General features: G+C 33.4%; 2 protein-coding genes across 4 annotated transcripts in view; one reads left to right on the top strand and one right to left on the bottom strand.

The window, feature by feature from the left end:
* LOC104725252 (large proline-rich protein BAG6-like) overlaps positions 1–1,998 on the top strand; it is a 6,195-nt gene extending 4,197 nt beyond the window's left edge. For all 3 annotated transcript variants that reach the window (XM_010443878.2, XM_010443879.2, XM_010443875.2), the window contains exons 15-18: positions 245–457; positions 578–1,108; positions 1,526–1,663; positions 1,741–1,998. In XM_010443878.2, coding sequence (XP_010442180.1) covers positions 245–457; positions 578–1,108; positions 1,526–1,663; positions 1,741–1,803 — 945 coding nt within the window. In that variant the 3' untranslated portion in view covers positions 1,804–1,998. The remainder of the gene's footprint in view (positions 1–244; positions 458–577; positions 1,109–1,525; positions 1,664–1,740) is intronic.
* Positions 4,402–4,752, bottom strand: LOC109127471 (defensin-like protein 115). The gene is made up of 2 exons (XM_019232247.1): positions 4,665–4,752; positions 4,402–4,565 (listed from the first exon to the last, which is right to left on the bottom strand). Exons 1-2 carry the CDS (start codon positions 4,750–4,752, stop codon positions 4,402–4,404), a joined length of 252 nt encoding a protein of 83 aa, XP_019087792.1.

The following is a 13,075-nucleotide window of genomic DNA, read 5'->3' as shown; positions in this document are numbered from 1 at the left end:
ACGTATCAATCAGGAACAGAAGCTCTCGAGCGGGATATGTCTACGGGCCATGGGGTTGCCGGTGGTATACCTGAGCAGCCTACCAACATTGCAGCTTCGTGCACACCTGAGTCTTCAAGTGGCGCATTGCATGACTTACCATCTGAAAGGAGGAACTCGCTGGTATGTCTTTTCTACAATCAGATGTTTTATTTATTTGTTCACTATGGTTTTCCTTACCACTAATTTTTTGTTTTTCAACCAGTATCCAAGTGAAAAAGAACTTGGTGAAGATTTAGGGCATCCAGCCCTTGCAAAAGATATCTCTTCTACTACAGGACAATCTTCAGCTCCGTCTGGAGAATCCACAAGCAATGGGGAAGATGCTACCGGTGATGCCAAAGAAACCAAGAAGGCTACTCCAGAGGTAGCTACAGCTACACCACTTGGATTGGGGCTTGGCGGTTTAGACCGTAAGGTAATGAATGAGTTGAAAATAAGTGGCAAGTTGCTGCTATTTCATTTTCCTTGCATGACATATCCACAAGTCTGTGGTTCCAAATTCTTATAGTCATAGTATGCTTTTTTATGGTTACAGAAACGAAGCAAGCAGCCCAAGGTATTAGGCAAGAATGAAGATAGTGGGACTTCAGCTACAGTTGAAGGTGTGCAACAGAGCAGTGGGAGTAGTGGTCAGCAGCTTTTGCAATCTCTCTTTTCTGGTAGTTCTCGTTCAGATGAGACTGGTCTGAGACGTGGGCAAGGTTCAGATGATCAGCTAGATGTCTCAAGTGCAATGTCTCAGGTCATGGAGAGCCCTGTATTGGATGGATTGCTAGCAGGGGTATCTCGACAAGCTGGTGTGGATTCGCCAAATATGCTGAGAAATATGCTCCAGCAGTTTACTCAGAATCCACAGATCATGAACACAGTCCAACAAATTGCCCAACAGGTGGATGGGCAAGAGATAGAAAATATGATGTCAGGCGGAACTCAAGGCGAGGGTGGTGGCTTTGATTTTTCTAGAATGGTACAACAAATGATGCCTCTAGTCTCACGTGCTTTCAGCCAAGGAGGGCCATCGCCTCAACCCGCAACACAGCAGCCTGATGATCTTCAACCTTTTCAGGTATGTCTACGGGTGATTTTGGTTTAGATTTGGTTTTCATTTTTTTGTTTGGATTTTCTGAGCTTTGATTTGAAGAACAAAAACAGTGACTGAGGAAGAACTTAATCTAATATGGATCGAGTTAGTATGTTTTTTTTATATGGGGTTTGGTGTGAAGTTATGTCCAGTTTTGTTTTCTAATAAACCATAGATTTTGCTTTAAAAGAAGTCAAGTTCCCATTTGGTTCCGATTTTGTTGTCTTTTCAGTAGTAGAAAAAGTAAAACCATCCTTAGTTTCTTGGCCTAGCAATATCTAAGTTTTTCAGATGGGGTCTTTTAGTTTCATTTGGGTTTTGATTTTTCGGTCTCAATAAACAACATTGTCTCTTAGTCTATGTCGTTGTAATGAATGCCTTGTCTAAATTGTGTTCGCATAGGTAAATGTTCAATCCTTGGCGCAAATGATTGAGCACTCTGATCCACCAGAGGATGTTTTCCGTGCTATGGTCGAAAACGCTGCTGTGAGCCAAGACGACCTTGTTAACGAGCTTTGTTGTGATGAAGTTCTTTCTCACGTAAGCATCAAACAGATTAGTTTTTTCCGTAGTGATGGTAACGTTTCCCTTATCATACTTGTATTTTGGCATTGCAGGAATATGCGGAGTTGCTAAGACGTGATATTGAAGGCCGGCTAAAAGATGATCAAGGTCCATAAGCTGTTTGGTAGAATTGGTTCCGTAAGTGTCAGATATTTGGATTATCTTTTGTTTATTTGCTGAGATCCCTCACTATGTATTAAGAATTAGAGTTTGGGATGGTCTACTCTGCTGAACACAAGCAACCGTAATTTATCTGGTCTCTAAAGGGCCGATTGATTTGATATTTCCATCTTTAACCACTTCTCATCCCCTTCAGTGCCTCACAACGCCTGATATTGGCAAATTTACTTGGAAAAAAAACTGTTCCTTGTTTCATATATATATTTACTGGCAAATTTGGTTTTGATCAAAAGTTTTGGCCAAAGGGTGCTTAGCTAACCAGTGATTTTGATATAAGATTGTATATGATTTCCAAAAGGTTAATTGAAATTTTAAAATCCGCTAAACTTAATAAATGTTTTGTCATATAATCTATACTAAATAAAATAGAAGCTATAACCTTCTAAAGCTGTCCACAATTTCTTAAAAGATCAATCGAAATCAGATACTCATTATTTAACATTTTTAAAATTATGTAAAATTTTTATATTAATATAAATTTAAATAAATGTATGTACAACGTGCCACACTTTTTATGGTTGGAAACTATTATAAATAAGATTAATATCCTTCCAACTATGAATGAATACGAAACTTGATTTACCAGGCGTCCAAATTTAAAATTTTTAAAATATTATAATTATTAAAACTTTTAAAATATTCAAAAATAATATAAACATTTAAACTTTATAGAATGTTTAAAAATATTATAAATATCCCATAGAAAGTTTAAAATATTAAAATATTTAAACTCTATTTAAAATTAAAGTTTTAATTATTATTATACATTATATTTGATTTTTAATATCTTGAAAATATTATATTTATCTCTCTTTATGCTTTATATCTCTTATGAGCTGTAAAACATGTTTTTATGTATGACTTTATAGGTGATTTGATATTGTTTTAGTAAAATTTTATTTTTGGGTATGAGGAAGAAGGATTGACATCGCAAGACCTTGATTTGATGTTGTTTGGGTTAATTTTTAAGGTTTAAAGAAAAATGATCGACGACAAGCACCCGTTTTTTGTTAGCTATACATGTGTTTATATTAATTTCTCTGCAAGTAATTTGTAATTTTGTAGTATTAAAGATTTTGGTTCAAGAAATTTCAATACGTGTGGATCTAAAATCGACTAAGTATACGAGTGAAAATATCAATAATTGAGTGTATGTGGTGACTATGCTGATCCATGAAATTTTATGAGAAAAGAAGCAATGATTTTGGTTTTGGAGTCTAATGGGTTAACAAGTTATGTTGTAGTCTAAAAATGGTTTTAAATGATTATTCAGTGGACGAATGTGAGGAAGCTGACGAGGAAGAGGAAGAAGAAGAGTATAATGAAGAATTGGACCATAAAAGTAAAAATGACAATTATCATGAAAATTTTGACAATGAAAATGACAAGAAAGAATATTAAGAGTAAGAAAATAATGAAAAAAAACATGAATACATAGATGGTGGCAGTCAATTAAATTTAAGAAAACGAGATTAATTGATGATTCTAAAAATGTTCCGTTTGTTGGTGGTCAAAAAACGGTTTAGGAAATGCAAGGTCACCGGTTTGATCCGCCTTGCCTGGATGTCCAATTATATCCATGATTCTTTTGTTCAGATTAGGTTTTTTAGCACAACTGATTTTTATATTTCTTTTAAAAAATTGTGTATATAAAATAAAAATTTTACCTTTCTATAAAATAATATTTCATAACTGTCATTAATCAAATATAATTTTCACTAAAATATATTAAATAAATCGACGCTTAGCGTGGGTTCAAAATCCTAAGTATATAATAACGAAAGAAGAAGCTTTTTATACCATATCTGTAATTCTTTACCAATAATTACAAGGTAAAATCATTAGTTACAGCAAAATCTATTTCAAATTTATAATTAAATCTTAGAAAACTAGATTCGGATAATGCATGTTATTACTTAATATAAATATTGTTTTCATTTATTTAAGAATTAAAGCTAAAAGTAAGTTTAGTCCAGCTATAATTCGCAATTGTTCTAATATTGTAAATGGTAAAAAAAACTAATAAATAGTAGAATTATTCAGAAAAATGAAAATGTTGCGATGTAATCCCGATTGAATTCTAGTTGCTAAGTTCACTGTACACCAAGTGGTTTTCTATGTTTTATAAATTCAGCCATTATAGCTCATTTTGTGATGAGTGCTTTTGTTATATTCTTAGTGCTGACCTTTTTAGAGTCACAAAATACTACATTTTCTGATAATTTTTTAGACCAAATTTTGGAGATTTTTATAAGAAAACTCAAAATATTCTCCATGGTATTGAACTTTGCAACGTTCATGTTTCATCCAAATTGAGGGAAAAAGTGATTAGACGTTACAATTCCTTCACTTAAAAAATGCGAAAGAGCTAAATCGAACCAACTCAATGATGGTTTATTCATTTCACTCTTGGATGACTGGATCTTTTGATTAGAAATTCAAAATTGTTGAAAACTAGTTATGTTACTTTAGGAAAATATCAAAGATTTTATTAGATGATTTCGTGTCTTCTTAGCTAAAAAAAAAGAAGAAGATTATTTCGTCTTGGACACACAACAACATTGATCAGGATTATGAGCACATTCACCATATAATGTAAAACTTATTTTTCTACAAAACACCATGCATCCTTGGGTCCCTCCTTGCTTACATGGATCTGGGCCGAAACAATTTTTCCAATCTTGATTTATTCCATCGCCTATAAACAATAATGATCATTATATCAATATATAAATTCATAAAAAAAAGGATAAATTTTTCATAATAATAAGGTGGTTGATTAATAATAAAGCAATACCAGAAGTGTTATCAGAGCAATGAACGAAAGACATGACAAAGAGGATGGTGAGAACAAATGCGACAAAGTATTTCTTGGTGATAGCCATTATTATAGTCTCTTAATCTTTTATACGATTTATTCTACTACTTAGCAGGGTTATTGTAACATCCCCAAATTCAGATGTGGGCTAATTTGAAAATTGCAGCCCACAGACACACAATTATTTTCAAAAGAACAAGAACGACAAAGGGTTTATGGTGTGAGTGTCACTACAAAAAAAAGTGGTATTACATCACTTTTTTTTATATATTTGCATCATGTATAATTGATGCAAATAAGTTTTACATCATTTGTATAAGTGATTTATGATTTGGTGATACAAATATTTTGCATCAGTTTCAAAAATATTTGCATCAATTATTGTTATAGATGTTAATATGTATTACTCACTACAAGAAAACATGGAATTACCGACTACAAAAACAGTCACTATAGAGTTGCAAACTACTTAGTAACGACTGATTGACGATTGACATACGTAGTCGATAAACAGAGCGTCGCTAAAATAATCAGTCGCTAAAAAGTCGACACGGAGCTACTAATTAGCGACTGATAATTTTGGTCGTTCTTCCCTCGCTAAACAGTCGCTAAAGTTGCGACTGAATTGCAACGCTTTAGCGACTGATCTGGTTACTCATTTGCGACTGTTTTGGTTACTGATTTTTGTACGTTTCGGTGACTGTTTTACGACTGTTTAATTATCATGTTTTTTTTAAACAATTCTGGTAAAAATGAATTATTTGATTTTGTAATAGCGAAACTGATTATAAAAACTATAACTAAAACATAACAAACATGAAATTAAACAAAAACATAAGTTTCAACATACATCCAACATAAGTTCCAGAAAACATCCAAACAACCATTCCAACAGTACAAGTCGCAAATATTACAAAAGTTTTTAAGGTCATGAGGGAAGGAGGGATAGTGAAGCAATTCAGAGGCAGAGAGTCTCAAGCTTGGTTCTCTGCAAATATAATTTATCTTATCAATAAGACAACAAATATATATGCTCTGTTGAAATAGAAATAGAAATCGGTCTGTACAGGTACATGTACAGGAGCTATCTCTATATAAAAGACAAAAACACACTGGGAAAAAAAACTTAAAACTTACTTGTGCAAGCATTTCAATAGAAAGTATTTAGCCTCTGGTGAGAGGTCTTCTGGAATTGGAGGATGAGCTTTTGTTCTACCAATATGAAGGCAACGGCAAACTGGAAGCAAAAATTCTTAGTTCTTCTTAGGTTTCTAAAATAAAAGGCAGTTTCATATGCATCAACAATATTGAAATGTATCTTCACCCAATGAATCTGTTTACCTGCTGTTGATACTGCTCGCTCAAGGGAGGCTTCCCCGTAGCCATCTCAATCACAGTGCACCCAACACTCCATATATCAGCAGAAAGTAGGAAATGAGAACCCTCTTCCCCAACCCAGAACATGTATAATCGATCATCTTAAAAAGAGTTATAAGATAAGAGAAAGTAGGAAATGGGGAGAAACTGATGACTAGTAGGGTATTCTAGAAATACTTACAAGCTATGACCAGTCTGAAGAATGAACTCAGGAGCCATCCAACTTTCTTGGAAGCACCAAAATCTGCGAGTCTGATGCACCCTTTGTTATCGACCAAAATATTTGCCCCCTAGGAGAATCTGACAAGAATTATAGTGGAATTTTTATCAACCACAGACACATTCACATGTTGAACTGGAAAGAGGAAAGTACCTTAATATCTCTATGCATGATCCCATTCTTGCGAAGATACTCCAAACCAAGCAAAATTTGCTTAGTGTACATTATTATTACCTATTCAGAAAAGTTCAAACGCAACATTCATCACCTGTGATGCTCAAACACAAGAACTTAGCAAAGTTCAGGTATAATGAGAAACTTACAGGCTCAGGAAAAGATCCAAACTTTTCCAACAAAAAGATATTGATCCATCAGGAACAAATTCTATCAAAATATTCAAGGAATCACTCTCTCTTACAGTAACCAAGTATATCTACAAACAAAAACAAGATAAATAGTGAGAACTAAATGGATTGTAAGTAAACAAGATAAACGAGAGAATCAATTGTAAATAAAAAGAACTAAATGGATTCGCCTACTCACAACAATGTTTGGATGTGAAAGATTCTTAAGAAGTTGTACTTCTTCCTCAAGCTCTCGGATATGATCCTATGAAAGACCCAAAAAAAATAGTTCCTCAACCACTTAGGGAAACACAAACTGTTACCAAAATTGGGAACAAATTTTAAACAAAAAAAAAAAAGAGGAAAATTTTGCCGTAACTCTCACCTGAGTCTTCTCTTTTGAAGCACTGCTAGGAGCGATTAAAATCTAAATCCCAAAAACAATGGCGAATAAGCAGAACAGATCATAAAATTACAACTAAAAATTTGAAAACCCACTTGTTTAATTGCAAGAAGCTCGCCATAATCGAGGTTCATTCCCATGTAAACCCTCCCAAAAGCACCGCACCGGAACCAAGAAGTTGTTATTGATACAAGGAGGTTTCTCGATTGAGAGAAACTTAGATCTAGGGGTTTGACGTGTCGTCAGAAATAATTCGCCGTTTCATCTCGAAGAAGAAGAAATAATTGAAAAATGAGGGATTAGGGTTTGTTCGGGGAAGAAAACGAATAAGAATTGGGCTTTCGCCGTTTTTTTATGATCCAAATTTTGTTAAAACCCAAATTAAATAATGCAGTCGCTAAAATAATAGCTCTTTAGTCACAATTTTTAGCGACTATCAAATTGGTCTCGAAATTAGTCGCAAATTGGCGACTACACTACGACATTATGCATCAGTCCCGAATTAGCGTCTACTAGGCGACTATTTTATTTTAGTAGCCATTCAGTAGCAAAATAATCACAATTTAGTCGCTAAATTTAGCGACTGTGTTTTAAGTCGCAACTTACAGTCGGAAATTCCATGTTTTCTTGTAGTGACTTGTAAAAAAAGGATGTTAAGTTTTGAATCATTTATTATAAATGTTGTTAAATTTGTATCAATTAATATAAGTGATATTACTATTTGTAACAATTATTATAATTGATTTTAAATTTTTGTATCAATTGTGAGGAGTGATGTTAAAATTAATGCCAGTATTCATTTTATATTGATTTTCAATAATTATATTGTTTACAATATATTTATTTGTAATTTCCGTATTACTAATTTATTTGATTTTTTTTTTTGTAAATATTATTTTTTTATAGCAAAAACAGTTTAAAGTATTTTATTAAAATCTCAATAAAATATATTAAAATCTTTAACAAAACCACCATTAGTAAATTAAATCTGATTCAAAGAATAGTGATCTTATACATGATCATCAACCCTTTATAGAAAAAAAAATAAAAAATAAAAAATACATCATGGTGCTTGAAAATATCTCCATGATAATGCAATGGGTCTTTCAGCGTTTATGAGACATATCTTGCTTTTGTTCCATGCCACTTCATTTCCATCGTAGTGGATCTTCAATTTGAAAACTTTTTTTCTGTACTCTGCCACTATTATGGTGCTTGAAAATATCTCTATTCTACAAAAATTTAAATTAAAATAGAAGGATTATATCTCTTGAAAAACTTTTAGATCTGTAAGAATAATTATTTGAAAATATAAGAATAACTTTACAGTACCTTTCCCCAAACCATATGTACGCAGGACTACATACATATTGATCTCCTCACCGTTTCCAAAATCATGATTTAAACAAACAAAAATTCATAACAAAGCAAAATATGAGAATGAGTGTAATCACAACCTTTGAGATAAGAGGAACCAAAGCTGCAACATATGTAGATTTATTGAAGAATTTAAGAAGGTAAAAAACTATCAAGAAAAATAAAAAACTATCATATGTAGATTTATGGAAAAGAAAGAAATAACAGTTAGGAAGTAAGTGAACGTGAGGTTGAAGAAGAAAATATTGAAGATTCCTGTAAAAGGGGAATGATTTAAGTGTTTTTTTTTTTGTATAAAAGGAATATGCCATTAATTATTATATTATGTGGTAAAATATTTTTAAAAATTATTACTCATTAAAAAATATTTTTTCATCTTTTCCAAAATGGAAATTGAGGATATACTGATATACGTGAGATATAAAAAAAATTATATGTAAAATTGAGTTTGTTTAGAAATCTTAAACAATTTATAACAAAAATCATAAATATTTACAGTTGTAATTAATTGTTTATTATTATTTATTTTTAATTTTAAAAAATGAACTTACCCCTTAGGGTTGAAAGAGATTATTATATATATATTATATATTATATTTTGTAATTTTTTTAAAAGTAACTAGATATATAAATAGAGTTTTAAAAAAATCTGAAATTGATTAAAAACTAATAAATCAAATATATATACATTTTATTTGTTAATGATGACGCATGTTGTTTTTATTAGTGTCAAATTTCTTTAAATAAATACAAATTAAAAGTAAATAACATCAGTTTCATCTAATCAATATAAAACAAGTAAATATTTATATCGGTTTTGATTTGATAATTGATGAAAAATCATATAATTAGCATCACTTTTTATTGATGTAAATTTGTATCAATTTTTTAATTAATGTTAATATAAATTAAAATTATGTCGATTGCTTAAGTGATGTAAATTTATATTTTGTATCAATATTTTTAAAGTGATGCAAATTAATATAATTTTATATCAATTATACTAAATTGATGTAAATCAAATTACTATGGTATCAGTTATTTGAATCGATGTTAAATTTTATTATTTGTATCATTCATAAAAAAGAAATTCAAACTAAAATCATTTATTTATTTGACACAAATTAACTGATGCAACATGCACTTTTTTTGTAGTGTGTGTGCACATATATCGCCGTCTTCATGTTGGCAAGAGAGGAGAGTTGTGATTGTGAACCCTAAAATCAGACCAGCAGCTTGAGTTTTGAGCCTCGGAATGCTAAAGTCGTGTTGGTGTCGTTGTTAGTAAAGGACGCAATGGGGAGGCGATGTGGGCGTGACATGGAGGAGATGCGTTGTTAAACAACGTCAGCCGTTCACCATCTTCGGACACCACCGGTCACCACTGTTGGTCAGTCACCCACCGTGTATCACCGGGGATGTCAGCTGCTGTCACCGGAGCAGCCATAGCCGTCGTTGAGATTGATAAGGGTAAAGAAACCCTAGATTTATTTTGTAACTTGCGGGATAAGTTTCTGATATTATCTTGATGGATTGTTGCTTTGTTGTTGTTTAATTGTTGAGTCATGAAGACGTAACCACCGTGGGCTGAACCGTCTCATGGAGCCACCGAACAGGTCCGCCGAGAAAGGTAACAGTGAAGCCGTAGTCTCGTGTTTGTGTCGTGTTGTTTTGTTGATTAGTGAACCGACAATTAAACCAGCCTAACCAAGAGATCCTAAGTGTAGTTTAATTCCCAGAACCGACACTTAATTATTATGAAAGAAGGAATTGGTTTGTGGTGTTTGTGGTCACGGGTATTAAACGTTGGTGTCGTTTGTTAGGGTTTGAACTTGTTTATCGATTAAACTCAGTATATGGTTGTGGCTTTGTGGGGAGTTAGGGTTATTGAACCGGAAGAAAAACGTGGTTACATGAACTGATTTGTGGTGTTGGGTATTATTACGTCCTTGCATGGTGTAAATAAATTATTAGAGGGAGATTTAGTCACATGTACTCCAAATTAGCTAGGTAATATTATCATAATCAACAAATCTTATATTTATTACTAGGATATTTCGGGTTTTATTTCAAAATGCCCAGCTTGCCATTGGTTTATGTTACCGGAAAAAACGTAATTACAAAAATGTCATTGCTACGTCAGACGCTACGTCAGAAATCGCTGACATGTATTAAAAAACTCAGCCGTAACGCGCTACAGAGGTAATGATGGCTGAGTTATGGTATGTTGCAGCTGATTTATAGAAAAAAAACATTTGAGTAATAGCGAACAGCTAACTTTAAACATAACTCAACCAAGCGTTAGGGCTGAGTTAGTGAAATCTAGCTGAGTTATGGTTAAAAACTACTCCCTCCGTTTCATAATATAGGATGTTTTAGAGAAGTTTTTTTGTTTCATAATATAAGATGTTTTCAAGTTTCTATTCTACTTTTAGATTAATTTAGTATTTTCTATTATGCAGTCTTGTTTATGATTGGTTAAACTTTTTTAAAGTGGTCTTTTATTAATCTGCATGCTTTCACCCAAAACATCTTATATTTTGAAACGGAGAGAGTATAACTCAGCCGTGATAAGCTGACTTATCGTAAAACTCAGCCATTTTACGGCTAACTTAGTAGCAAAAGATTAATTACTAGAATATCATTCAGGTACGGCTGACTTATTAAACGATATGGCTGAGTTACATATTTTCAGTTGATTAAGCGGCTGATTTTGGCAGCTATTTTTTTTATTTTTAATTACTGTAATGTTATTCATGTTGTGAATGAGTTATAATTTGCTTGATAGCTGATTTAATTAGGGGTTGAGTTACAATTTATTTGGTGGCTTACTTGCCACTTCGGTCGCATCATCCATGTCAGCATTCCATGTCATCATCTTCTTCGGAAATACGAAACGTCGTTCCTTTGACTCTTGTTCTTCAACCGGTTAAAAAGTGAACTATTTACATGGTCCTTACTTTCTTCTTCACCGTCTTCTTCACCTTTTTCTTCACCTTCTTCTTCTACTTGTTCTTCAGCTTCTTTTTCTTATTGTTTTTCTCCTTACTTCTTAGTTACACTCATTTTCTTCATTTTCTTCATTTTCTTTTATAGATCCAGTTCCAGTACTAGTTGTTTCCGGTAATTGGGTAAAGAAACACATATATGTATTTAACACCGACCATAGAGGGTGTATAGTTGTGCAGATAGATGCAGGCATAACACATGACAAGCTTGTGGAGTTTGTTCTTGAAGACTACGGATTGGATGCGTTTAGCCATGAGCTAAAGCTGAGCTACATGTTCTCGAACAAGGCACTGAAACATATGGCGCATGATACTCCACCAGTTTATGTCTCCAATGATCGACAACTGAAATGTTTTTTGGGGCTATGGAAAATCGATCAGCTACGTCTCTGTGTGGAGTTTTTCGGCGAAAGAGTCTACAGAAACTAGTCGAGCTAGAGGAAGGATGAAACGGCCAAGCAGTTCTGACTCAAAAGTAGAATCTACATACGAAGTGGATGGTGGGGGATTTGAAGGCACTTGTTATGATTATAGTAATATTCAAGCCGATTTGATGTTTTCGATGACTCTGATGGTGCTTCATCTGATGATTATAACCTTTCTGTATTGGGCGAGCCTCAGAATAAAGAGGAAGACTCACCGACTCTGCCTCCTAAGAAGAGAGCTCATAAAGATGATAACTTTGCCGGATCGACGATGAAGCCGGAGGCTTTTAGGTTGCTGTTGTCAACGCTAAAAATTGCTGTAGGACAACGATACAGGAGCAAAGACGAGTTCGAGAATTAGGGATGGATTTGATTTTAATATACCAGTATCAAATCCGAGAATGGTGGTTGTGCAGTGCTGGATTGAAGGATGTCTTTGGAGAGATCGTGCATCTACACAAGTGGATGACCCGGATTTTCATGTTCGTGTATACGATTCGGAACACACATGTTCTGTGACGGAACGTTCTAGTAGATCCCAACAAGCAACAACTGATGTATTGGCAGGTCTTTACAGGGACTTTCTTGGTGATCTTGGTCCGGAAGTTAAACCTAAAAGTATCGGAATAATTTTCAATAAGCAATTTAGTATAAAGGTAATTACTATGTTTCGACTGATTTATTGATAATAATGGCTGACATATAATTACGTTATGGCTGGATTATTAATACAAACTGGCTGACTTATATGAATGTCTTGACTGAGTTATTTACATATTGATTCTTTACGGCTGACTTATAGGCTGAGTTATTTACACATTACAGCTGATTTATTGATTCTTTACGGCTGACTTCTATGAATGTATTGGCTGAGTTATTTACATATTACGGCTGGTTTATTGATTCTTTACGGCTGACTTATATGAATGTACTGGCTGAGTTATCTATATATTATGGCTGATTTATTTATTTGTTGGTGTCAACAGATGGGTTATTGGAAGGCATATTGGACGCTGCTGTATGCAAGGCAGATCGATCAGGGAACTCCTGAGGGCAGTTTTAGCGAATTGCCTTCTTACTTATACATGTTAAGAAGGGAAAATCCGGGTACTGTCACGCGTCTTCAATTAGATGATGAAGGAAGATCCAAATATGTTTTTATTGCTTTCGGTGTGAGTATTTCTGGGTTTGCTTTCATGCGCAAAGTTGTTGTTGTCGACGGAACGTTTCTCCATG

The sequence above is a fragment of the Camelina sativa genome, chromosome 11, assembly GCF_000633955.1.
Source record: "Camelina sativa cultivar DH55 chromosome 11, Cs, whole genome shotgun sequence".
NCBI classification, from domain to species: Eukaryota; Viridiplantae; Streptophyta; class Magnoliopsida; order Brassicales; family Brassicaceae; genus Camelina; species Camelina sativa.
Note: the sequence above shows the minus strand (reverse complement) of the source record. Positions and strands in the feature narration are given on the sequence as shown.